Source organism: Mesocricetus auratus, unplaced genomic scaffold (assembly GCF_017639785.1).
Source record: "Mesocricetus auratus isolate SY011 unplaced genomic scaffold, BCM_Maur_2.0 Super-Scaffold_100026, whole genome shotgun sequence".
NCBI classification, from domain to species: Eukaryota; Metazoa; Chordata; class Mammalia; order Rodentia; family Cricetidae; genus Mesocricetus; species Mesocricetus auratus.
Window position 1 is genome coordinate 8,298,595 of NW_024429207.1, and position 27,968 is coordinate 8,326,562.

At 40.6% G+C, this 27,968-nt stretch overlaps 1 protein-coding gene across 3 annotated transcripts; it reads right to left on the minus strand.

Moving 5' to 3' along the window:
- Positions 1 to 168: 168 nt before the first annotated feature.
- Pdlim3 (PDZ and LIM domain 3) lies at positions 169 to 27,854 on the minus strand. 3 transcript variants are annotated; one of them, XM_005066659.4, is made up of 8 exons: positions 27,659 to 27,854; positions 19,862 to 20,013; positions 18,624 to 18,708; positions 10,499 to 10,566; positions 5,452 to 5,715; positions 3,980 to 4,110; positions 2,069 to 2,180; positions 169 to 908 (listed from the first exon to the last, which is right to left on the minus strand). In XM_005066659.4, the coding sequence occupies exons 1-8, from the start codon at positions 27,749 to 27,751 to the stop codon at positions 719 to 721; spliced, it is 1,095 nt and encodes a 364-aa protein (XP_005066716.1). In that variant the 5' UTR covers positions 27,752 to 27,854; the 3' UTR covers positions 169 to 718. The 3 variants fall into 3 exon arrangements, with proteins under 3 accessions (XP_005066716.1, XP_005066718.1, XP_005066717.1); XM_005066661.4 differs by lacking the exon at positions 5,452 to 5,715; XM_005066660.4 differs by lacking the exons at positions 5,452 to 5,715; positions 10,499 to 10,566 and adding an exon at positions 10,905 to 11,092.
- Positions 27,855 to 27,968: the final 114 nt, after the last annotated feature.

Sequence of the window (27,968 nt, forward strand, 5' to 3'; positions counted from 1 at the left end):
TCAGCCTCCCACCCCCCATGAACACATCCCGATCCCTACCATACACACAAAGGACTGAGCTATGAAAACTAGCGAGGACACAGATTTCTTAAAATGCTGGTTAGTTTACGTGCTAAGATAGGAGTGGGTTCTCTTGAGGTATCTTCTGATTGCCAATTCACTATGAAATGAAAACCATCCTTCGTGTATTTATTGTGCCTGTGTTATTCAGTGGTACAGCTGTTTGCATATACAACAGAGAAATCCTGGAAGTGTCTTCCTGTCCAGCTCATTGGGAAAAACAGACACAGGCACCTGTGGATTTTGTCAGAATACAAGATTGCTATTTGGCATTACTTACTACAGTTATCAAAAAGCAATTTTGAAGGAAAAACAACTTGACTGCCCCAAATATCCACGTGTTGACACATCCAATGGTTGTATAATGCATGGAAATTGTGGAGCATAACATCGAAACATTATTGCTTTAAATGTCCCCATTGCTGTCCCCAAAGATAAAGAATTGCAAATCATAGATAGTGCTCGTTTTTTGCCACTAGGCGGGCCTTTGCCTCCCCATTTCTTTCCCCCACTACACAATAAGATGCATGCCTAAAAGCCTTGGCTTCAGTTTGGGAGGGGACTGTTGGTGCGCCTTCTGCTAAAGCCGTCCATATCATCCGCCAGTGTAAGTGTGCGTGGGTGCGAGCATGCATGCTTGTTGTTGTCTGCAAAGGACTTAAGCTTTCGGGTACAGAGTGACGGTGTCGTAGCCTTCTGGGGGTCTTGTACGGGCTCTCGCGTGGGTCTCACAGTACAGCTCCCCCTCCACGAAGAAGTAGCCCTTCTGCTTGAGGTTCAGGTTGCAGTCAGCACACACAAAGCATTCAGGGTGCCGGTACTTATCCCGGGCCTTGACAACGGCACCTCTGTGGGGAGAAGACACAGGTACAGACACAGGTGAAACCAGTCCAGAAAGGGAGAGGATGCTGCCATGAGCTCGGCAGTTTCACAGTCAGGATCCACAGTGAGCAGCAGGCATTCGCATGACCTTCCCCTCCCCACCACCTTTCTCTCGATACTGAGGTGTGCAGTCTTCAGAATCTTAAACGTGTACCTTAAGAGAACAGGAGGCTCCTGTCTCATGTGCTGCCCCCAGTTTCCTTACAAGTGGGGGCCATGATGTATGCAGTTACTTTGAGCCATGCCACGGGCTGCACAGTTGGGAGTCGACTTTCTATCCCCGGTCTAGCGTCTACTCTACTGAACAGAGATATCTCACCCCCTGGGTAGGCTCACCTTCACCACAGACATCCGGTTTTTTGTTTTTGTTTCTTTTTTAGGAGCAATAATTACTTTTGGTGATGCCATAAGTTGTATGTTTTCAGAGGCCCTGTTAAACCACCCCCCCTTTTCTTTCTGTCCCCCCTCTGTTCTAAGCAGGATCCCCTCCTCTCATCGCTCTCCTGGATACTGGGAGAATTTTGTCTCTGCTTGTGCTGGGGGAACAGGAAAAAGGGATGGGAGAAGTGGCCACATGAAACACATTTCAGATGACAGGACTCATCTGAAAAATCTGAATTTAGCAAAGGTGACTGTTTACACGTGAGGTTTCTTGATGAAGGAAGTCAACTGTATTTTAAAAATTTATATCTGGATATTTGTGTAATTAAAATAATTGGTCACACAATTGGGTTTAATTCACAACCCAATGGTTCTTGCGTTTGTTTCTCTTCCACAGAGAAAAGTAAGTATTCAAAGAGTATACAGTAATGAAACTAAACCTTTAAAATGGAAATCGAGATTCTTGGATATTGTTTTCATATACACATTTGGGCAGAATCTTTTTTCGCAAAAGTATTTCTGAAGGCACAGGCTGCCTGCTCCCATTCCACGTCAATTTAAGGTTATGACTAAGGCACCCTGGCCAAATAGGCTAGAGCATTATAAATATTCTATTTTTAAGTCAACGAACAGAAATTTAACTTTTCCAAAAATTGCCTTTTCTACCTAAAGGTTTAAAAGAACAAGAAAGGGAAAACCGCCAACAAGACTCAAAGTGAATTCCCGCGTTAAAAGTCAGACGTACACAATGCCACTGCCACACTTGTCACAAAGTGGCATCCTCGGGGCGCTGCCGGCTCCGCCGTGGACTTTAGTAACCGGAGCCCTCACGCTTCTGGTTCCAGCAGGGCGGTCATCTGAAAAACAGAGTGTTTCCATTTACGGTGGGGAACAGCTGGCTCCAGTTTGGACTTGGAGTCTATTTTAAAGTGAGTACTTTAATGTCTATTTTAAAGTGTGCACTTTAGCCCAAGGAATTCTTCAGCTGCATCTGCACCGTGGTTTCAAAGGGAGCAGGGCCCATTGGTGCAGAAGAGACTTGGTTTTGAAACAGGCCCCATTGAAATGAAATGACTTGCTAAATCTGCGACTGGGGACTGTTGCAAGAGGCCTGAAAGAGCAGAGGGTAGCTTTCATGTCGTTTGGGGGAAAATGTCGTAAAATTTACCATCCCAATGACTTTGGAGACTGGGGTTCACCTGCTACCTATCACTACATACTTTGTCACTTTTTCATCGCCTGCAGACAGAAACTGGGGACCGTGCAATCGCCCAACAGGAAGTGCTCTTCCCCTCCCTTTCAACCCTAGACACCTCTTCTCCACTTTCTGTCTATGAATTTGTTTTGTATAGACAGAACCATCAAGATCTCTCCTTTTATGTCCGGTTTCTTTCACCTAGCAGAATGCTTTCAAGGTTCATCATATTCTTGCCTGGATCAGAACTGCATACCTTTTAAAGGTGGAATAACGTTGAGTCCCAGGTATGTTATCACGTCGTGTTTATCCACTCGGGTCTCAATAGGCATCTGACCGTTTCCACCCACTCAGTCCTTGTGAATAACCGGGATACCGTTGTACAAATGTGTGTTTCCATTTCTGCTTTGAGATGGCTGTCTAGGCACGGGATTGATGGCTCATTTCTTAAAGAACTTTCTAAGGAGAAACTGCCCTGCTCGCCACAGTGGCTGCATCGTTTACATCCACACTATGGATGCACACAGTTTCCGATTATTTCTAGAACTTCACCAACACTTAATTTCCATTTTTGTACCCATTCCAATGAAGCATTTTTTGCCCTTTGCGTGACTCTAAAAGGGTAGTACACGTCTTTTGGGGGACAAAAAGCATGGGCAGAAGTACAAACCGGAAGACAACAGAGGCGGGAGAGGGATCAGCTCTGCTACATACTGGTTGTGTGACCTTATCCAAGCCCACTTTTCTTCTGCCTCTGTTTCTCATTTGCCAACTGGAGCAAATAACTTTCTCCCTTCCTGAGTTACCGTGAAAACTTAGTAATACTATATGCAAGGTACTTTGCACAGAGGACGGAACATAGGTTTCATTTCGTGCTTTTTTTTGTTGTTGTTGTTCTTCTAGTTTTTCAAGACAGGGTTTCTCTGTACAGCTCTGGCTGGCCTGGAAAAATTTCCTAACATTAATCCTTTCTGCTTGCTTGTTTGTTTTGAGATAGGGTTCCTCTGTGTACCCCGCCTGTCCTGGAACTCACTCTATAGACTAGGCTGGCCCCCAACTAAAAAATCTGCCTGCCTCTGCCTCCTGAGTGCTAGGATTAAAGGTGTGCCTCACCACAGCCTAGTCATTTAGTGCTTTTTTGTCTCGAGGTTGATAATACTCTAAGGAGTTGGGAGGAAGAGGCTGAGAAATCTTCTGGTATCTGTTGAAAACTAAGTCTTATGATTAATAAGCTATGCTGGCCTTTGACTATGAATAGAATTTTATTTAAATGAGTGGTCTCATTTCATTAATACTTGACTATGTCCTGAAAGTTCTTTCCCTAAATCCTTCTGAGCAGAGACTCACTTGAATAATGACTAAAACCAGTATCCAGACATCCATTCCCTGTTGCTCAATTCTTCTTCCCCTGCCATCCAAGGGTCTTTACAGATACGTCAGTAGATACTAGGAGAAGCTCACCAGGCCCGTCGTTCACCAGTTCCTGGAGAACCCTGAAGGAGCCTGACTGGCGGGGAGGAGTTGGTTCATCCCGATTGTCATGGAGCATACGGTACACATCCGACTGAGGGGGTACTGAGGCTGTGGGTTCACTGAAACACAAATAGAGCTGGTGATGCATCGTCGGGAGTCCATGAGGTGACGTGACAACAAGTATCATCTACCGCTACAGGAAGTGCTGAGCAGGGATTACGCTCAAGGGAGTCTCCAGTGTAAGAATACTCTGTGAATTCACATAGGCATGTGAATTCTATGTCTGGACATCGTAATTTAAAAGTAAGACCTGTGTCTGATTTAATTACAGATGTAAACAAAACTGTTCCCCCTTTTGTTTACAGAAAAGAGACATCAGACACACTAAGGAGTGAGCTCATTTTGGTTATTCTCACTCATAGAAGTTTAAATATTCCCTCTTTTGATATAAAACCGAGTTCCATATAACTTGTCCGTTGACAAAATTCACCTGACTGTGCTTCCAGTAACACAGGGCAGGAACTTCCATCAGTGTTTGCTAAACTGACTAGTCTATTTTTAATAGTCATGAGAGAAGTTTTATTTACTATGCTTTCAGTAAATATATTAATAATGAACAGTTAAAAATGTTGTCGTATTACTTGCTAGGCACTAAATACTTTGCTATTCAACTGTACCACCTAGAAATTTATCTGTGTATATTTTCAACATCTGATATATTTTAAAATAATCATATATCTTTACAAAATGGCTTTCATATTAACTCACTGTGTAAACCCTGAGACAACTCTGAGATATTGCTACACAGCATTCTCAAGTATCACAATAATTTATAGGAAGTGATTTTGTAATACTAAAAGAAGCAAAGGGATTTTATTCCATAATAAATTTCTTTAATTGGAAAAGCTTGGTGGCAAAGGTACTTGGAACAGACATTAATAACAAAGAAGAAACTAGTCAAAATAAAGACTGACGGGAATTGAATACCTTCACTAATAGCTTGAAGCATTTGCTTATAAAAACTTAATGAAATGCAAACATTTTAAATGGCGAAACAATCCTTTCCACACACTCCAATTAGAGGAAGAGAAAGGATCACCCCTTAATAGTGTTTGGACTCCCCTCCTCCACACCCCTCTCCCCACCTTTTCACCTGCAGGAGACAGGGGTAAGATCATAAGCCACTTCTGAGAATACTAAATCAGGCATTTGTAAAGCACAGTACAACTTGCAAAGACACCCATTTGGTCTTTATGCAATTTCATCTAATTTATCACTATCCTATTATCCATGGAGATAAGGTTTATCACCAGGCTTAAATGTTTGCAATAAGTTTTTTTTTCCTTCGAAGCTTTTGCATGGCTTTCTTTGCACCAAGACAGTGTTAGAAGACACCATCAAAGCCGACATCGCCCACGCGTTTAGTCGATAGGCCCACGGTTCAAAAAGACTCATATTACCTCATCGAGGGTGTCTCCCCTAGAGCTGTGGAAACCTGACCCTGAAGTGTTTCCATAATATTGTCATCTGAGTACAGCTGCATGGGTGTGTTAAACTGAGCATGTACAATCTTCACACCAGGAAGTTCCATTTCCAAGGGAATGTTAGGGGCCATCTTAGCTGCGACTTTCAAGTCACCTGGGCAGATGGTACTAACGGTACTGACAGAAGAAGGAGTGCTACGTCCGCTGCCACAGTCAATACCGGAAGGCGTGCTGCAGCCACTGTGTTAATGACAAGGTTACACGGAGGGGACACAGAAAACAAGGACAGACAGGTTAGAAGGAATCAGGACAGAGGTGGTGATCACCTCAGTCTAAACACTGGCTACCATGTTTCTAGAAGGGGCTATGAGAAAAATAAAAACACTAGAAAAACGTAACAAAAGGTTGCAGGTGATGCGGCGTTTGTTGGCTTGACCGTGTCAGGTTAGGGTTAGCGTGTAGAAAATACACAGAGCAGGTAGGAAACAAATACCTACTCTCATTAAAAAGCAAGCCAGTTAATTTAGTTTTTGACAATATTACAGGTAAATGGTGGAGGAAGATTAGCTAGATATCCTTTTGTGTCTCTCAGTTTTATAATTAAGAGTATAAAGAATGGTATTTCCCAAATAGTAACACACTGTGTAGCATGAAGATTTAGGCTAAACATTTCAAAATTAGCACGAGTCAGTCAGAGAGCTAAGCCTTGACTGAATAGTAGTTGGAAACATGGGTGAGGCTAAATAAAGATTATGTTTTTGAGCTATTTTATCAATATCTATTATTTCAATACATTATCTTATTGTTCTCTTATTTTTTAAGAATATACTTTTAAAAAAGTGTTCTGTAACTTAGAACAGGAGCTGGGAACAGTCAACAAATGCTTATCACCGTGAAGCTGATGATTACAGAACAAGTAGCTCGTCTTGGATTATTTGGGTGCTATTATAGGCTAAGGTTTGTTTCCTTTGTGCAGAGGTGTTTCATGCAAGATTTTGGACGCACACATATTTCCATGCACACTTTTATTTCCTTCTAAGGACAAGGTTTAAGGACTTCAGAAATATTACAGAGGTTGGTCCTCCTAGTCAAGACCTGAGGTACTCCTTATGAAATTGAACTGGCAACCAGTCACAACTGACATGCATTTGTTAATTAATTAATATTAATTAACTTGGTACTGGCCTCAGGCATGTAAGTAATCACTCCATCACTGAGCTACGTTGAGCTGTTAATGTAAACCTCTGTTATGATTGCCTGTTAGTGTTGCTGCGACCCTGAGACACATCCATGGAAGTGATGTGATTGTCTTAGAGTTAACAATCCCAGCCGTGAAGCATGGAGCCCCATCTCTGCATTTACTTTAAAAGACTACTGTATTTAACTACAGTCTCACATACACACCAAAACCAAAGGATGCTGGGCAGTGATTTTTTAAAAAATTAATGTTGCACTATGCACACCCCCATGGAGGGCCTCACCCTCCCTGGAGAAATGAGGGGATAACGGGGGGGGGGGGGGAGGGCACGGGAGGAAGGGAGGGAATGTGAGAGGGACCTGGAACTGACTTGTGAAGCAACCTTGTTTCTTATCTAAATTTAAACTGGAAAATAAAATTAAAAAAAATTAATGTTGCAGTTTGGTTAGTTTGGACAGTACTGTCAATAAATAAGTCAAGTTTTTAGGGTCTTGTGTTGCACAATCCTACTTCCTACACCATCCCTTACACTCTGCCTATTGAGAATTTGTTTAAAACCCAGCCAGGACATTAGTTAGGTCACATACCAAAATCCTGTCTGACCTTCACCGTTTTTTTTTCCTTATGCTTGGCACAAGTTCCTAAAATTGACTTTAAATGCTAAAAGAAAGGAAGAAAATTTTCTCTTGTAGAGCAGTTTGGTTGGGATTAAATGCTTTGACGTAAGCGTAATGAGACTCATGGACTTGAAAAATGGGAGGTTGAGACAGTGAGTTAAATCTTGAGGGACCAACATAATGGACTCATTCAGGAAAGATTTAGAACTTACATGGCTTTCTGTACATTAGGCAGGATGCTAGATGCTGGGTAAACTATCATTAACGTGAACTTACAGTTATGCTTTATTTTGAGTTGTAATTAGCAATCCTTTTCTGCCATTAAGGATTGTATATTGATGTATGTGTGCATATGGTTTTAATTTGTCAAAGATTGTGTCTTCTATTTCTCCTTCCATTATCATTTGAATTGGGGTCCTGTGACTAATAAATTAGGGGCCTGTGTCTACTAAATGGAGGAAATGATGTAACGCCAAAAAGAGTGGCCTTTTTATAAATGTCTAGGACAATGTTAAAACAGTTCCTGTGCTGATTTAGCTAAAACAGTTCTCAGGAACTGTAGGCACTGTGGAATATCCTCATGAGTCTAGGGACTCATTCTTAATGACCTAGAATGCAGATGCTATTGTGATCTCTTGAGGCTGTCTTAGCAATGTGGCAGTGTCACCTGTAAAGGGGATGGTGACCTCAATGACTTCACAACCAGGTGGGCTCTTCTACGGACAAGGAACTTCTCTGGGATTGTGTTCAGACTTCTAACGAGGAGGGCAGATTTCTGGATGTAACTTATTTAAAACTACCCAGAAACATTTCATTTTTACATCCAGATCTATAAAAATACCTTGTGCATATTTTGCGTTATTGCTTTGGCTTTAAAATGTCACATCTTTCAATACAAAAATGCGGCCTCTTTAAATGGCTTTGGCTGTGATGGAGCAGTCACATGGAGCCAGAGCTAGTACTAAAACACCAGGCATATTGACACATAAATTCACTACACTTGTTTTATCTCAGATTAAACACGTTGTTCACAGAGCTGTGGTAGCTTGGTATGGAGCCTCTGAGAAAATTCTACCTTGATGAAAGAAATCACTGGGAGGCAACAAAAAGTTCTGAGGCTAGAGCAAGTAGTGAGGGGCAGAGGGAGACAGGAAAAATAGAGAGGTATTTCCTCTAGTCTTTAATATCTGTATTCAGGTACCTGCTATTTATTTATTTACCCATGTTTAAAAGATTCCTTTCTTCAAAATTCTCTTGTATTAAGAGGTATCTCTAAGTGACAAACTCGTGAACAGTTTGAACTACATTAAAGTTAAGATGAGAACATAGAAAAATGCCCCTCTGACTCTTTAATTTTGTACAATCAAATGTGTCCTAGGCCTTTATTAAATATATTTAGCTATAAAGTATTCAATAATAAATGGCATTTTAAACTTTTGTTTTTCAAGACAGGGTTTCTCTGTGAAGTCCTGACTGTCCCAGAACTCGCTCTGTAGACCAGGTTGGCCTCGAAATCACAGAGATCCGCCTGCCTCTGCCTCCTGAGTGCTGGGATTAAGAGTATGTGCCACCACTGCCCTGTGCATTTTTTACTTTAAATGTGGTGTTCTATGTGAGTGAAGGTGGAGTGGTGTAGAGGTAGTGTCCGGGGAAAGGGAGAAGATGGAGGAGAAGACAGGATGGGGAGAAGGTAACACAGAGGACGGTGTAGAGATGAAGATGGACAGGGAACAGTGGCTTCTGAGGCTTCGTGTCTCACAGGAGACACTGAGTCCTCAAGGCTTCTATTCCTTTGTCCAATGCACACAGGATGAGCGCAAACTGTGATGTTCCCGGCTCATTTCTAGGTGTTGGGATGAAACATGGGGCCAGTCTGACAGAGACACTTCATGTGGAAACACAGTTTTCTTAGCATCTTTCTCCCATTCACGTTTCTTTCTGCATCTGACATTTTGAAAACTGTGAGGTCTATTTGGGGACAATCTTCTGACCTTTCCTGTGGCTTACTGAAGGGCCTACACTTAAAAATCATATATTAAGGATTTACTAACCATAGGAGTTACTATAGGGCCAGTCATGTAATTATGAAATGTACCAGTTAACATGCACTTAATAGTGATGAAAATTTCAATAAGTTGGCATGTGAAGATATTTAATTAATCCTAATAAAACAAACAGTGTGAGGGCTAAATAAATCATGCTCATGGAATGAGTTCACCTATGGGGCACCTGGTGCAAACCATTCAGCAATATTTCTTATATTTTTGGTTGTGAGCCTAGCCTTTAACAGCTGAGCCATCTCTCCAGCCCCCATCCAGCAATATTTCCAACCAGTTAGGATCCACCTGTTCTGATCAACAGCTTCCTTGGGTTAAGTAACCAAAGGTCAGAGTGATGGGTTTGAGGTTTCCTAAAGTTGCTATTTTGGTATTCCTTTCAACTGAAGTTCAAGTTCAGTTTCTAGAGAAGATTCTGGAAAAGATTGTGCAGCTATAATCACGTTTCTGATCGACAGATAAAGAATTCGGAGTTTGTTCATTATTATTATGTTTTTTAATGCAGTGTATTCCATGAGAGTCAGCAATACCCACAGTGACTGCTTTCCTTCTCCATCTTCTATTGATTTTCACCAGAGAGAAAAAGCTTTTGTCTCAAGGAGTCTTTCTTCCTTTGCAAGGATCCATACGGATGAATAGTTAGTTGTCTTTATCTAAGGGCTAAATGTGGGTTCGAAGGTGCAAAGAGAAGCAGGCACTGAGGTGGGACAGCCAGAGTCTGTCACACACACCCAGCAATCCCGGCTTCTGCTTGCTACCACCTGGGTCTGGTTTCCTTTTTTTTTTTTTTTTTTTTTTTTTTTGTCTCTGCAGGCTGGGCTTTGCTGACCTGGGACAGGATACTTGTGCCTGCCTCAAAGGTCACTGTGTTCCGGAGGGGATCTGCTGAGCTTCTAGGGCGCCAGTTATAAATACACACGGTGATGGCATAAGATTTCACAGCCCTGCCATCTAGTCAATATTTACCCTCAGTAATGGATGCTATCTGGCCCCTGATCGCTGCTGAGTGAGTTGTTCCCTTCTGCTTTTGAAATAGGCTTCACAATTTTGAAAAGCCACTCCAAACATCTACAAGTTACTTTTCCAGGAGGTTAGTAAGAATTGATTAAAACAACATGCATTTCAAACTTCACAATTTCGGAATTTATGACCTGGTTCGGCCTGGAATTATGAAAGGTTTGGGCCGAATATTGTGCTTGTGTTCAAAGTAGTTCACATCCTGTAAAAAACAAAGGATTGAAGAAAATCCCTCAGTGGTAGCTTGATCTTTGCAAGAGAACTGTGTGGAAAGGATGATTTACCATCAAACATTGACATGACTAAGAAGGGTGATGACGGAACCAGATATATATATATATATATATTAGCCTCGTAGCTACTTAGCATTCAGGAACTGGTGGACCCGACTCCAGAACAATTAGAACCAAGTTCTTCTCTTTGAAAACAAAAGTGTGATAGTACCTTCAAGAAAGCCAAGGAGGAGTCGGTAGGAGCTGGGCTTCTGGAAAGAAACCACGTCATGAAGAACACTGGCCAGGCCTGGGTGGCAGTACTTACTTTTGAGGTGAAGTGGGGATGAGCCCCCGCAGCTGTCCATGTAGCGCATCTTGGATATTGCTAGTTGAATAGAGCCCAATTGGTGAGTTATAGGAAGCGCTCACTACCTGTCTTTTGTCATCAATGTTTGCTGCTGCAACGAAAGGCTGGGCCCTTCTGTTGTGCGCGGTACCAATGGGTTTGAATTCCTGTACATGGCAGACAAAATACACAGAGCCACAGAGCGCACAACACAGCTGTTAATGAACAAAACCGGCAGCAATGCTGTTGTTAATTAAGGCATCGTTACCCACTATAGGATTAGCGAAATGGTTAGCAGAGGAATTCAGGCTCATCTTTCTACCACGTCTCTGCAATTTACACATGCTACATTCATCTACCAAACGTTTGATGCAATGGACTGGTTTCTCATTGGCTATCTCAAAATTCAAGCATTGTCTGACCTTCTCCCTTTCTGGCTTCATCTACTTCTTTTATGAAACTCAAAAAACAGTGTATTAGAAATGAGATTTTTCTTTTATCTTAGAAAATAATTTACTAGATTTAACACCCTCTCCAGCTGAGGTTTCGTGTGTTTTCACCTCTATAAATACCTTTACACTTTTATGATGGTGGTGACAGAACCCAGGGCCCAGCACACCCCAGGCAAGCCTGCTCCCACCACATCTTAAGGGATTTTCTCTCATTTTAAGTGAGAGGATAAAATTCAGCAGGCAAAAGACTAGTTGTGAATAGCTACAGTGAATCATTTAAACTGATCTAGGCACAAATTATTTTACTTTTAAAAATATTTGCAACAAAACCCAAATCATTTATTTGAGTGTGGATGTACTTTGAACAAGCAATGAGAACGAGAAGACTTTATGACAGCAGGAACACCATATGCAGAATTCCTTTTATTGTGATAATTTCACGCATGCATTTAAGGAACTCTTCATGGTTGTCCCTTTCTTGGAGGACAAATGAAAGGAATCCAGAGATGTGATATATATATATTATATTATATATGTATATATTATATATCTCATATATGTGTGTGTATAATTAAAAATAGATTTTTTTACTCTGTTGCCCAAGGAACAGGACCACACAGTAGCATCTCAAACCTTGAGTTTGAAACATGCCCAAATGACTCAATCTCAGTGTAGGAATAAAGTTTTCTCATTTTGAATACACGGATAATTCTCAAAGCTGTTAATTTTTGTCTTAGGAGCACCAGAGGAAACTGGTAGGAATGCTGAAATACTCATGAGATTGTGCTGTGTACAATGATTCCATTTGGCAGAAGTAGCTACATCCATCTTTACAATCTTCATTTTTTTTTCTGTGAATATGCAGTCAGTGTTAAGCACAGGTTTGAAATAATGCATAATTATTTGAAATGTTTCCATAAGTAGGCCTGTTGACCATGTTAAAAAACAGTTATGATGGTGCAAATGGGGCACAGTTTCAATTACTAGCTACCAAGTCGTTTCTCCATCTGCCCCCAATGTCATGACTCCTGAGAACTTGTGATGATACGAAGGACAAGGGTCTTTGTCTCCCCAAGCTGGACACATGTGTTAGCCATATCCTGAAGCTCAAAATGTTTAAGTTGGGTACAACGTAGCCTATGATTGTAGCCTTTTAGACTGACTAATACCTTGTTCATATACCTCTTTTTCCTCTACAAGAAAGCTTGACGCTGAGGCATTGGCTGGGTAAGGTTATTCTTGCTGCCACTCGGTGGAAGAGTATTGAAACCACAAAACATAGTTTTAGAAATATCCCAGCTTTGAGTCACATAAAACTGTGTGCAGACACTTACATAGCTGTACCATCCAAGGGTGTTGTGCTGGCTTTAAATTCGGATTGATCCGGTTTTGTGATTACCATCTTGATTAACTATTATCATGGCTTGAAAAAAAGTGTGCTGGAATAATTGTGAGTAATGACCACACTCAGGGCTTGAGCCTTTGTAGCTCTGTTTGACAGGAAGAAGACAGAGGATAATTGCTCAATTTAGCTTTGATGGACTTCCTTGCTAATTGTAGAGTAAGTCAGTCAGGATAAAACAAGTCAGTCAAGCTTTGTGGAGCCTCATTGATTTTTTTTCACAGAAAGAGGTATATCATATCTTTGAGTTACCCAGCTGATATTAAGTGTGAAATGTCTTAAAAATCTTGGTGAATAGTATGACATTTATACTAGTAAATTTACATACTATGATTGCTTGATTGGGGAAAACTATCTGCCTTCAAGTTTTATTTTGTAAACCTTCAAATAATGAATAAGCATGGATAGTGATTGTTCTACAAATGGACCAGCTCATCTGAAGACATTTGTGCATTCAGAATCCCCAGTCGGACTTCCAAATGGCAGTACACATGTCAGTCAGCTCCAAGCTTTTCCTTTGTGACTTTTAATTTTGGTTTCTCTTTGTCTCTCTGTCTGCCTCTCTTTCTCACATTAGAAATATGTGATTGGTTAAAAGAAAAATCCTCTTACTTTCCACTCACGTCATAAAAGGAGGTCTTTCTAACTCCAGCTTAAAACATTCTTGTTTAGGCTTTGCAAAGCATTAGTTTCTAGGCTTCTAGAGTCATTCCCCAAAGCATAATGAAGTGTATACACCAAAGTTAAACAAGAAATTTAACGATGGTACAAGGAGGCAGCATTCTGTCCAAGTATTACATCATTGTTGATGGTCAAACAGAATCAAAAGACAAAGCCAATTAGACTCCTGCTAGTCCACTTTAATTCCCTTTTTCTCTTTTCTTGGAAAAGCACATGCAACACAAAGTTTTTATACAGCAATCTCTATACCCCTGTGTTTGTGTTTGTTCTACACAGAGAACACCATCAAACAATTCTTACCTTCACAAAAACTAGTCATTCAAATTAATTCTCAAGCTTAAAATCAGGTTTTTAAATGTTAGGGGCTTATGTTAAGGAGTGCTACATTGAAGGAGTGAAATGTTAAAACAGCTGGGGTGAATGTTATGCATCTGATGGAATGCCACCGATGCCAGAAAAATGGGACTCTGGGCAGAAGCCTCCCAAGTCCTAGAAATGACCTCAAAGTCAGTTCCCCTTCAATTTCTTACTTACTGACGTTGTGCATAGACAAAGGATCAAGGCCATTGCCATCTTCATCTGAAGCGGTGTGTCTGACTCATACACTTCATTTCTCTCGTTTACCTACTATTCTCTACATCTTTCATATGAAAACCACCGGAAGGCAAGAAACCAATGTGAGTCAAGCACACATTTGATGGAGTCAAAGTGAGGCAACAGATTGGTATTGTTGCACCTGGAATGTATGAAGCTATCTGCTCATGCCCACCCTTCAAATGGAAGACAAAGCCACTCTGAAACCACTGTTTTCCTCTGGTGATGGACTTCAAGTGTCTCTACGCCCCATTAGAGGAGCGCCAGGGGAAATGTTTATGAGAGCTTGCTTTGTATAGCTCCTTCTAGTTGCCAAAACATTGGAGATTGAAGTTAGTTTTAGGAAAACAAACTGCGGCTGAACATGTCAGTACCTCTTTAATAGGAGGACACAGTTCTTCACAAAGACATGGGCATAATGTTCTTCCTGCTTAGAGAGAGCAGTTTCTTTGTTTCTAAAAAGCATCTCTTTTTGCTTTGAGAGGTATATCTTTGAGTTACCCAGCTGATATTAAGTAGAATGAAATAACAGTTTGCTTGAGAAAGAAAGCTTTGGAGAAGGACTAACAACATGTCCATCTAGAGCAATGCCTTGTTTAGAAAAATTCTGGAACCTTCCCTCAGACTGCCAGACTCATGGGGAGTGAATTCATTAAGTTGCTGGAAACTGATCTGAACAACTTCTAAGGTCCTTTAGAAGCCTGAGACTCAAATCTGAATCTATAAACACAAAACTTCTTTATACTTAGTGATAGCATGGAAAGATTTAAAAAATGTAGCCATTAAAATTTTATATCAATTATTATAATAGTGTAAGGAAGTTTCCCAAGTCTAAATTTACAGGGAAAAACACTGTATATCTCAACGTGCTATTTCTTGGCCCTGGTCTTAAATAATGGAGCATAGTGTTTCACTTTCAGTAAATAGATAGCATCTTTAAAATAGGAAAGAATATTTTATACCATCCCAAGGGTCACAATACTTACTGTAACAATTTGGGTTGAGAAACAAGACCTGGAATTTTCTATCCTTTGTTGGCATTTTTCCATTCACCCATAGTAGCATAGGTCAATAGTAGCCTTGTAGTACACTGATGCCATTTGTTTCCCCAACTGAAACACCTCTGCTTTCCAGAAAGTTGCTCTATTTACATAGTCTCATTAAAGGGGAAAATGTAAATCTTTTTGTAAGGCAGTGTATTACTTCAAAATCAGTGTTTTTCCTCTATATTCAAAGGCCACAAATGTATAATCTGTTAGGAGAAAGTCTCTCTACGTTGTAACCAGGACTCTCAGATGGCAGAGCTACACTGAAATTAAGCTGTCTTGTGGACCAAATGCTTGTGCCATGTGAACTAGTCATGTTGCAATCTGGCTGAAGAGCAGCATGCGGGGAAACCCTTTGATGATTACAAGAGTTGAACTTGTTCTTATCTCTGAGCCCTTCAAAGGCTGGCTTCTCGGGGAGGGGGTCATTAAGAACTAGGCATGACTCGAATGAATGGAATTTTAAAAGACACCATCAGAATGCCTGCTACAGTTGTTAACCTAATCGTCACCTTTTTCACTTAAAAAAAGAAGAAAGAAATTCATTTCCTTTCATTTACTTTTCCCTATTTGAAGAATTGTAAAAAAAAAAAAAAGTATACTCTAACCCTTAAGTTCAGGATATCTGGACTAGTAAAATGATTAACAAGAGGCCAGGGTATTTCAAATTAGAATTATTCCTTAGAAACTAATTCTTGAAAAAGTGATAAAAGTCATAAACTAATGCATGCAGATTTGCAAGCCAGATTTCTTTTCTTACTTCAGCTCAGGAATTATCATTGATCCTTGATTATAAAGAGATGGTAGCAAAACACAGACTCCCATCATGGCTTAAGTACATCTTGGTTTAATAAACCCTTACTGGAGTAGGAGTGAAAACTGTGGTTAAGTGTCACCCAGGGTTTGGCCCATTGATCGAACCTGTTTAGTTCCCCCGACCTTACACCTCATATTGGTGAGGCAGAGTTTTAAAAAATGAGGATACGTTTGGGATAGGAAAGTAATTTGCAAAAAGGTGCATGCAATTCAGTGGTGTGTACTGTGAGTGGAATGGGGGAGTTCCATTCAGTGCATCCTAAAGACTCCGTATTTGGACAGTCAACAGATGTACGCAGAAGGGCCACACAGGTCTCCTTGTCACGTCTGTTGCCTCTAAATGATGAACTGGTGTGTGTGGGAATTAAGCGGGCGTCCACATTACTGCCAAGGGCTGCGTATACACGGCAGTGATGCATCTAGAATGCTGTGTTTCATCCAGTCTCTGCTTGTGCCAGATTAAGTGCTGATTGAGGTATTGCCAGTTAGCAACATGCAGGACCCCACCATGCCAGGGTGAGCCACCAATGACTTTTAGATCTTTTCACTATGTTTACAGGTTGAACATCTCTAATCTAAACCGGGAAATCCAAACTGCTCCCAAAAGAGAAACATTTTGAGCAATGATAAGTGGAAAATTCCATGCCTGGTCCCAACTAAATGGGAGGGCTCATTACTCTGAGCTTATGTGTCAAGATGTAAAAGAGGCAAAAATGAATTTTGTGTTTATACTTGAGTCAATTTGGTAAAGTATCTACTGTGTATATACAAATGTTTCAAATTAACCTAAGGCTTCTGGTCCTAAGCAATTTTAATTTGGGATAGTGGATCTATATTACCTCTCCCATCTTTTTCATTGTTTGCTCAGTTACTGTGAAGAATGGAAGTTTTCTCTGACCTAAATATGCCACTCACCTTCCAAGATCACACAGAACTTAACAGTTGGAGGCAGTAGCTGCTCTGAGAACTGGTCCCGGGGACCATTCCTGGTCATTGCTAGGAAATGCAGTTTACCCTCTATCCCTGTCAAGCATTAGTCTGCAATTTACTGGGTGCTTGCTGCTGGCTATGCCTGCAGAAGTCTCAGTAAGGAGAACAAGAAATATGACCCCTGTCTTGAGAATATCCTATATCCTGCTTGCTTTCTTTGGGACACCTTTTTCTCTTCTTTGGGCTCATAATTTTTAGGCACAGACTCTTTTCCCTTTTAGCCAAAAGCTAGGTCAAGAATCTTATAACCCTTCCCTCTAAAGAATACAAGCTGTGCTCCCTTTTCTGTGTGGGCTGGGGAGGGAGCTCTATGTTAACTGAAATGAAACTTTGAAGATGCTTGATTTATAATGAGCTTTGTAATAGTCATGAGGAAGGGACTCTTCCTTGTCACACAGTGGTGCATACTGCCAAGAAAGTCGGGGAAGCTTCTGATCACCCCTTGGGGATCTAGGGGATAAAACACTTAACTGTAAGCACTCTCACTCATTTGACTAGTCGGGCTTTTGCCTATATTGTTTTATTTAAATCTTCGAGTAGCCCATGAGACGCTTGTACTTGTGCTGGGCTATGTCTATTTAATGAAGAGATAATAGAGGTTTACTGGGAAAAGTAGAAGACACAGAGTTGATGAGTCTGCCAAGAGGAGGGTGCTGATGTGCGAGTTATAAATGTGTTCTCAGACAGTCTTCATTAGGTCTATAGAAAACTGCACACTAGCAATAGCTAGCATCTTACTAGGAAAACTTGTTTCAAAGATGATACTAAGCAGGTGTCTGCATCTCTAAGCCTTGGCAGCTTCTAAGTAGAGGCTCTAAAGCCCTGTTCTTAATTAGATTTTTCCAGTGTCTTATAACTGAGGTTTGATTCGATTTCAGTTGAGGGGGCGGGCAGTCTGAAAGTGGCCTTAGCCAGATAAGCCTTGGTTGATTAGATTAATGTGGTTCAGGAGACAGGGATGCCTCAAGGGAAAAATCCTTTATTTCTCATAAGCCAGCTGCATGAGCAGCATATCTCTGTGATAACAAAATTCAATTCTTTTTGGATAAGGTGACTTTAATTATAAAATGTCAGAACTGAGAATTAAAGAAGGGTGTCAAAATAAGACCCAGGCAAAGACCTTACAGGATTGAAGATTGCAACACCTATTAGATTAGAGTCACCTGTTTCATTCAATGACCCAGCCTGGTCTGTGTTTGCTTTATTTAAACAATTTAAAGTTATTAGATTGCATCATGGCCATTTATTCAGCAGAAATCTTATCACAAGAACTGAAAAGAAAGGAAAAAAAAAAGAAAAGGAAAAGTGGACTCCATGCAGTCCAATTGTTCTGAATGAGAACGTGTGTTTTCCCTCATTTTGTGTGTGTTGATCTGTAGCCCTGGCTGGCCCGGAACTTCCAGTCTATTTCAGACTGGCACTGGCCTTGCAGGCATCTTGCCTCTGTCTCTCAAGTTCTGGGATTGCAGACGTATACCAACACGCCCAGCAGAGAATATACTTGACTTTTAAAGAGGCTATTTGCCTAGGCACTCTCTCTCTCTTTCCCTGGATGTAAGAAAACATGAATCATACAAGTTAACCTCAGAGAGTAGAGCCCAGTTGAAGTTTCGCAGGTGACTTGTGCTGGCTCTTAGGGTTGTCACCCCCCCCCCAGGAAGCTTCCCCACTCTTGAATGAAAATGCTGTGTGATAGCATTTCCTCTTAACTTCATACCTGTGGTTCTGCTTCTAAGTTGATTTTGAAAGGGTGTGCTTTTCCATCTTCAGACACCTGTGGAGACCATAAGCGGGTTTCTGCCCTGCAAACAAAACAGTTTGCAAACTCTAAATCCAAGTGGCACTGCTTTTTGAAAATATACATTATTTCCCACTCCATTTGCAAAAAATACTAGCAACCTTCACTAATTTAAATAAAAAGAATTTAGTTTTTTTTCTTATTCTGTGTATCTCCATTCTGTTAGTTTTATATTTTTCAGTGTCTTTTTGAGGACTTGAGAATGCATTAAGTGCGTGGTGTGGCTTCTGGAGAAGGTATGTCTCCAGTGTGTGTGGGAACAACAGAAGAGGAACACTTGGGGACATACCACAGATACCAAGAGGCGACATCCATGGATCTCTCCTCTTCTATCCTACTAAAGCCACAGCAGGAATCAGGGAGAGACTGGTCACACAAATAGCCATGGCTTGTCCATCTCTTATGCATCTGTGCCTCCGAAGCATAGGCACAGGTAGAAAAGAATCTATTTTACTCCATGAAGGTTATCGGTGGCTAATGAAGTGAGTCTTCTATGCCATTGGCGATGTTTGTGGGTACAACAGCAACATGATAATCACATGAGAACAACCATGCTCTCATATTATTACATCATTGTTTTCAGCTTCATATCAATGCTCTCATACAAGAAGTTGGCTTCAAATTTTAACTATGGGAGGCAGGCTAGACATATCTGTGTATTTACTATATGCACATATATTCTGCACACCTTGTCCCTTGGGATACATCTGTACAACAGGGTACAGTACAAAGGATATTAGCAACCAAACTTAACATGGCCACATTGGGGCAAATCAAGAGATTTTTCTAAGCAGCATCTTTCAATCCTCTTCCATCCCACAGAGCTGTGGTCCAGCTGTTCATTCTGCTTTGTGTTCTCATGGCTATAATTATTCTCATAGTCAAGTCACTGGACTACCATATGAAGAAGCCATTCTTTTGTACTTAATTTTGACATTTCAGAGAAGTTTTTTTTTTGAAAATTGGTTCATCCACACATGCTACATTGACCAATTTCAGTGAATATAAGAACAAAGTGACTTATTCCTTAGGGAAAAAAAAAACATCAAAATTCTAGGTGTCTGGCATGTCTCACAAGAAGATGAGACCATTTAGAGCTCTGGTTCGGGTTCTCCTGAAAACCAGATCAAGTTCTGACCCCATTAGCCGAGGCACACCTGTCAATCTTGAGACACAGTTGATACCCTGCTGCTTTAATTCTGTCCTGTGCATCAGCATGGGTCATGGACTCCGTACCAAAGCCATCAATAGCCAGGATGACATCTCCAGGACACAGGTTGGCAGCTGCCGCCTTGCTTCCTGGGGTGATCTGGAAGATACATCAAGACACCATTTAAAATCCAATATCCAGCAGTATCTTGAGCTTCATACTTAACATTTTTGTATGTTATCCTGGCAAACTTTTCAGTGTTTCATTTGTTGCAAAATCTTAAACCTAATTTTAAAATAAGTTTTAGTTTATTAGTTATGTTAGTGATATTTTATAATGTTAATTTTGTTAATTTTCTCTCATTCTAGCCATATTTTAAGATTCATTCTATCTCTTGTTATCTTTTAAATATTTTCTATAACTACATCTGTGAATATTTCCTTTGTTGAAAACCAATACTTTTTTTTGTTGTTGTTAGACAGAACTTTCTATTTGGAGACAGAGTTTTCTACATTTCTACATTTTCAAGTCACCTGAATTGAAACTACTTAAGCAGCTTTGATATGTTTTCATTTTGACATTATCATGAGGGGGGTAGCATGTATTCGATATTTATATTCCCCAAATTCATATGATGAATTTCTTTCAGAGTGATGACTTCTGGAGGAGAAACTCTAGAACCATCATGACTGAGATGAGTGCCTTTGCAAATAGACCTCTGAAATAGCTTTGTTGTTTTTCTACCTTTTCTGTAGGTACACAAGAAGCTGGCTATGTGAAATCTGGAAGAGAGCCCTTGCAAGGACCCAATGATGTTAGTACCCTAGCTTCAGATTTCCAGGTTTTAGAATTGTAAGAAATGATTTTTCTTGTTGAAAAGCCACAAAGTTTTAATAGTCTATTTCCTGATGTTTATATTTAACAGATGAAAAACTGAAGAATGAGTGCAAAGGTCATTTAAATCAGGGTTTTTGAAGAAAAATTGTGTGTGTTTGTGTGTGTGTGTGTGATCTCTTCCTCTTTCTGTTTGTCTCTCTTTGTCTGTCTCTGTATGTGTATATGTGTGTGCACATGCTCATGTGTGCTGTGGGTACAGAGGAGGGCATCAGGTGGCCTGCTTTATCTATAGCTTCCTTCCTTACTTTGAGACTGGATTGCTTACCGAACCCATAACTGGCCATTTTCCTGCTAGGCTGGGTAGAAGGCCTAGTGATTGTCTTTTCTCCGCCACTCCACAGTGATTGGGTTACAGATCCAGCTGTGACTGAACTTTTCTCGGGTGCTGGAGATCCGAACTCAGATCTTCATGCTTGTGCAAGTTCTCTTCCTACCGAGCCATCACCCCAGCCCAGTTTTTGTTTATTATTATGAGCTTACCACTGTTATTTTGGAAACTGGCAATTGTAAATCAGAATTACCCATGAGTCTTATTTTAAAATTCAAATTGCTCTAGAATAAGTGGCTCATAATATGCTACTCTAGGGTTAATAGTCAATTTGCTGTTTTCTATTTGCTTGTTCTATTCCATTCTGAACCTCTAGAGAGATTCAAATTCATTTAAATAAGTAAAATTACAGAAATAGTATGTTCTCACATACCTTGGTCCCCAGTACTATCACTAAATTGTTTATTGTTCTTACTTAGTTTCTGGGTCATGAATATTTTCTAGCGGGAACCATTGATAAAGCTTGGTGAAGACAACTGGGCTTAGTACATCTTAGTTAGTCCTTGGAGGCTATTTTATAGCTACTTTTCATTTAGAAGTTCCTCTAATCATTTAATATTCTTTCGGTACAGAATGTAAGGGCAGTGCTTTCTATTTTTAAGCTTCTGAGGTCAGAATGCTTCATTTGATTTAAGACATTAAATGAGGCTTAGTGTGTTTGTTTGTAAAGCCTCTCTTAGGTTTAATAATACAGTAGAGCAGACTCAAGTGTAGAACACTAAATCCTGATCTGGAAGTGGCTAACTTTTTGTTTTGTTTTGTTTTAGCTTTGGTTATTAAGAATGGAAAACAGAGATGTGTATATATGTGTGTCTACATGAATCTGTGCTCGTAAGCTGTGCTGTTGGGTAGGTTCAATGTTTGTATTCATTTAAGAAGATATCAGAACTTAAATGTTGAACAAGTAATAAATATGACTTTATATATTGAACAGACATCAGATATCAAAGTTGAATATTTTAGAAAGGACTAAAATTTGTTAATGGTAAACACTAAAGTTAAGAACTTCATCATATCTTTATATAAAATGCTGCATTTTAAAGCTGCTTTCAATTGTTTTAGCAATGCTCAATGATAGACTGAGCAGAAAGGGCTGTTTCGTTTCTGCAAGAAAGAGATCTTTCTAAGTAATCCAGGGCTTCCCGCTGAGCTGAGGGGAGCTACAGGACCATGTCATCAGGCATTTCACAGCTGGCTTGGTTAGCTTTAGGGGTCATCTTGACACAGAGTGGTCATCGAAAGGACAGCCTCAATGGAGAAATTGCCTGGTTTAGATAAACCCATGGGCATGTCTGTAGGGGATTGTCTTGATTGTTGACTGGTTAGGAAGGACCAGTCATTGTCAGCAGTGACATCCCTTTGAAGGTGGTCCTGAACTGGGTCGGAAAATGAGCTAAGTACCAGCCGTCCAGCTAGCAAGCAGCTTCATCCATAGTTCCTGCTGTATGTCTTGGCTATGAAATGAGTTCATAATGCTGTGTGAAAAAGAAGAAGGCTTGCCTTGGCTCCCTCTCCTTTCCTGAAGTGATAGACTGTGATCTGGAATTGCTAAGCCGAGATCCTTTTCCCCCTCTGTTGCTTTTGGTCAGAGTGTTTTATCACAACAATGGAAATGAAACCAGAACAGAAGTCAACTAGGGAATAGGGCTTGTCTGTGAGAATAAATTCACTTCCTGGTTGGTCAAGAAACTTCCAGAAGAACTCTTAGGATCTTCTTTCAAGAAAAACCAAAGAAACTCACAGAGACATGTGAAATAACCACTTTTTTTGTGTCATTGTGTGATAGGATATCTGGAAGGATAATCCATAGAGGGGGCAAAAGGCTGCCTAGGTGAGGCAGAGGGTGGGGGTAGGAGGTGGGGATGTATAACCTTGAAGGCTTGGCCCTCCTGACTGCCTCCATGAGCAAGACTCTACTTTCTAAAAGCGCCTGTAACATTCCACCATGAGCTAAGACTCAGTCTTCAAAATACAATGCAGTTCGAGGTGTTTCGGATTTGAACCATAATTCTCTCTTAAACTGAACATGGCGAGCCTACATTTTCTCTTATACAAAATATAGTGCGTGTGTTGTCTAGAAAACCTTGGGTCTGGTGGTTTATTTTCCTGCCTTTTGATGTGTGCATGTGTTTCTTCAAAGTATACTAAAAATTATTGCATTGATTAGTGGGTTTGTGAAAATTATGGGACAGAAACTCTTTGTCTTAACTTTGGGAACTGCAATTTCTGTTGACGGAGGGAGTAACATGTTACCTTGAAGCAGGAGAGCATAGGAGACAGTTTAGCAGCCTGGGACCTGAAGTCTGGTCATGTACCCCCGCTATCCCTGCTGGCAATAATGCACTTGGCAGCCTAGTTCCTTTACCTGAACATACTATGTACCTCCACCATTCAAAAGAGTGTATTTAGCAACCTTAGAATCTTCTAGAACCTCCCTCCCTCTCTATACCAGGCTTTAGGCCTTCTCATCTCTAAGAATTATATGAGTTTTCTGACCCCCAGTAGCAACCAAATTTAGACAGTTTCTATCTAAGTATATTTCCATCACAAATGTGTGTGAATATAAGGGCTGATTCACCTTGATCTGGCTTTGGATACATGCACAATAAGGCAAAACTGTGTTTCCTAGTAAACTTTTAGGAGTTTTTTACTTACCATCTTAATTGACTAAGCATACAATTAAAACCAGCTACATTATGGGAAGGGACATACACAGCAGGAAAAATAAGTATATGTCCTAACCTATCAATCAACATGGAGAACTATCCAAACTATACCTCTCTTGGTAACCAACTCCTTCTAAATCCTATAAAAGAGGCCCAGAACAATGATTGGGAAGAGAGTCCCTTGTGTAGTCTCACTCATGTGACTCACTGTCAGCTTTGACAACGTCTCCCTCTCTAATCTGTACGTAGAATGAAGTTACTTTTGCAAGTTCATGTGAGCTCCTATTTTCAATTATTTGGATAAGAGACCAAGAAGTTGGCAGTCCTGACCCAGACCCTATCCACTAGCAGCCTTCCCACAAGCTCTGGTTGGAGCTCCATCATCTCCTAGGGAGCATTGCTATCTGGAAGCTCCTTGATACAGGGTGAGGTTACAGCCCAACCTACTGCAACTTCTTTATGCAGTTGAAAACACCTTAAATAAACAAACATTTAATATATCAAACCTACTGAAAAGCCTAATGTGAGCAGTGCAATACACTATGGAGGCTCACTGTTGCACTCCTGGTCATGTGGTTTACTCCAGCTCTGCCACCATCCAGCATCAAGACAGAGTAGCACACTGTCAGTTGCTAGCCCAGGCACAGATGCCAAAACTCTAAGTATAGTCTGAAATGAAGGTGTGTCACTTTCATACCATTGTAAAGTAGCAATGTCATGAATCAGGGACCCTCTGAAGTCTGCATTTATACAGAGCAGGGCAGGAAGTGTACATACAACCTAGCTTGTAGGAGGACAATATCTGACTTAATTGTCTCATGAAAATACTTCTTGTGTATGGAAGGATCATCTTGTGACAGTAAGTATGTTGTTTTTTTTGGCATTTCAGTCTTTTGTGTCCTCAAGAATTTAACCAAACAGACAGTTTCCTTTATTGTAAAGTGATGTTTTGAGAGCACAATCTATCTGTGTTTATGACGATACAGTTTATGTAAACAGTGAGCAAATTAGTCATTCATATTATGACTGTATTTATTTTATAGCATATATGATGTACCAGATAGTGCTATGTATTTTCCAGTGTAAAAGGATCCTGCCCTCAAAGATCAAGCGATGGAGTGGGTTATGCTTAAGTATCTGTGATATAGATATGATAATAATAGAGGATAAAAGGAAACCTGTGATGATACAGTAAATGAAATGACCATGGCTAGAGGAGAGCTTGGGGGAGAAGTTTTGAATAGGTTTTCATAGATAGAGAGGACGGTGGGGTGGTGGTAGAGAAAAGAATTCTGGGAGAAAGTGAAAGTGATGTGTATCGGAAGCTCAGCCATGCTAGGGAGGTCACGAGCAGCCAGAACTGTGGCATCGCTGTCCGTGTACGGAATGAGAGGCGGAAAGGCAGCGGGAAGGAAGTCGCAGCAGATAGTAAAAAGCCATGCTGAAGAACACATCTTCTGTTCCCTACAAACTGGTGATGTCACCGAAGGATGTTGAAGGGGAGGATGAAAGGCCCCTTGTGCTTTTCAAAGATGGATGGTAAGAATATGCAGAGTGAACTGGAGAAGGCAGGCAAGCTTCTAGGCAGGAAGTTATGAGATCTTGAATAAAGATAGCAGCCAGAACAACAGAAGGTAGATTTGAAGGAGAAGAGACAGGACCATTGACATATTGGATGTCACAAGGGACAGTGAAGGGCATTTTTCTCATGTGTAGACTTAGTACGGGTGCTGGAGCTGGGTGGACCTGGTCCTCTACTTGTGATCGTTAATGGTCTGAAGACCGCCTTGAAGCCTCATTCCTCTAATCTGTGAAAGGGAACCCTTTTCTTTTTGCTTTCATAGGGATGCTGTGAGCTTGAAGTGAGTTAACAAAATAAGAGTCTTAGAAGAATGTATACTAAACAAAAAATATAACACTATACACAGTGTTAGCCAATATTTTCTAGAATAATGTTAGTTGTAAAATAGAATGATTCTACAACACAGTAACAGCAGTTATTTTTGACTAACTCCTTCTAGGTTTTTATCCAAATGATTTCTTATGTCTCTGTAATTTCAGTGGACATATTCTTAATACGTTTCAATGAAGTCATAAAAACCCAAGTGAGTGGCCATGCATTTATATCAACAAGAATTCCTGATATACATGACTTTAGAGACAATTAGGGTTGAACAGTTCAGTGTTATCTGTGACCTAGAAGTAAAAGTAATTGAAAAGGCGTACTTTAAATAAATAATGTCTGGTCTATTGTTGAATCAAGTGTCTAGAGTTGTGGTGCAGATTAGACATGAGTTAGAAATCCAAGACAGAATGGCTCTTCAAATAAAATTGTAATTACATCAAATCCATTCACCAATAGCCTTCATAGTCCAAAAGCAGATGTAAGATTGCTTTAAGATAATATTGCTTTTAGTGTCAACAAGCCCAAATTTCAAACACAATGACTCATTAGACAGCTACATTACAGGCTAATTGTAGAATAATTATTTTCTAAGTTTCTTCCAGGGTCTTTATGACATAATTCATTCTTTAGGATTTAATTTAAATATGATTTATTCTTTGTTAGGATTCAAGAGCTCCTGTTATTTAATATGAGCAAGTGAAACTGTGTAAACTAAGCATATTTCTTAGTAGAACTGTTTTCTTTGGTAAATCTATAAAAGGAATTGCTTGGCCCAGACTACGGAAGTATTTGCTGCTTAATTTACTTAAGAGCATTTCTGGGGGTATGTTTTCATGTCTCATATAAAAACACATGTCAGACGTGTTTATATATTGTTGAAAAATGTAAAACAAATCTTCAAATGACCCGTTGCATGCATCCCTATGATACATGCTCTGAGATTTTAAACATGCAGAGTGCTTCCCAAATGATATTGACATACATATGTTGCATTATTCAAAAATATGTTAGTGGTCAGATTATAAAGCATACATTTGTAAGATATAGTATGAGCAGTAAGAGAAGTATAACATTTAGAAAATAAAATCATAATATTTGAAAGTTTATGCCTTTATGTTTAAGATGGCTTGCATGTGGTAACTGAAATGATTACTTTCAAGCAAACGGAGGAACTATCAGCTAGACTAAATAGTGCTTTACAATTATTCTCGAGATTGGCTAACAGAGAAGGAACCCCAGGTTTATTTTCACACCCCTCTTCTTTTTGGGTTCTGCTTTAGATGACATGAAATCAGGCAGTTTGCTTTGCTACTGAAGTCTTATTTTCAGTTATTAGCCTGACTGTTGTTCTCTGTCAGGTAAATTATCGCACAGGTTTTCTTTGTAGTTTGAATTATAGGTAATGCTTCCTCAGCCAAGTTCCCAGCTTTGGAAAATATTTATTCAAAATGCCTGGAAACGGAGGAATACACATTAGTAATATTTTCCCTGTCTGGGCTGATATGAGTGGTTCCAACTTGGCCAATCCATGCAATGCCCTTAGAACAGCACCCTGCTGAAGTTCTCACCCAGGGAAGAAAATTGCTCCGGTGCAAGTTTAGCAAATATCTGCGAGTTCTTAGTACCTCGTTCTCTCTCCTGCATCTATCTGATATGAAAAGAATTGGGGAGGGGAGAGCCCAAAGCATCCCAACCCTGGCACCCTCCTCTGAGCCCAGGGACTTGCACTGTCAGTTGCTCTCTCCTGGAAATGTGGCTTGGGGACCAAGAAAAAGGGATGCAGGGTGTGCGAGCTGACTTGGTCAAATCTCAGCACTGCTTTGCATCATTTCAGCTTGTTGCTGAAGTTCAACCAGGAGCCAGAAGCTCACCTCTTTCCCTGGCCCCTGTGCTACCCTGCCTCCCTCCCCAGACTTCTTGACTATTCTCCTCTAGTTCCAGGGCTACTTGCAGTGCCTCGGGAAGCCAGGTGACCTGTAGCAAAAAATCAGAACGGAAAGCACCTACCCTGGTGATGACCAAAGGCTGGTTGAAGTCTATGCCCCCCGAGAGTCTGAAACCCCAGGGTGCAGGGCCCGGGAGGACCACATTCTGGGGCATGGTGCCTTCCTCCGAGTGGGTCGAACGATGGGTGCACACTGCGTGTTTCGGAACGGGGCAATCCACTTAGTTCCCCAGGCTGCGACCTAGCTGGGAAAGCTGTCGGAGAGTTTTATCCCCACTGCGGAGTGACGTCACTGGCCTCCCCTCCTCCCCGCCCCCTCCCACCAAGGAGAGCTCCAACTTTGGAAGTGAGAGACAGCGCCTGGCCAGAGGA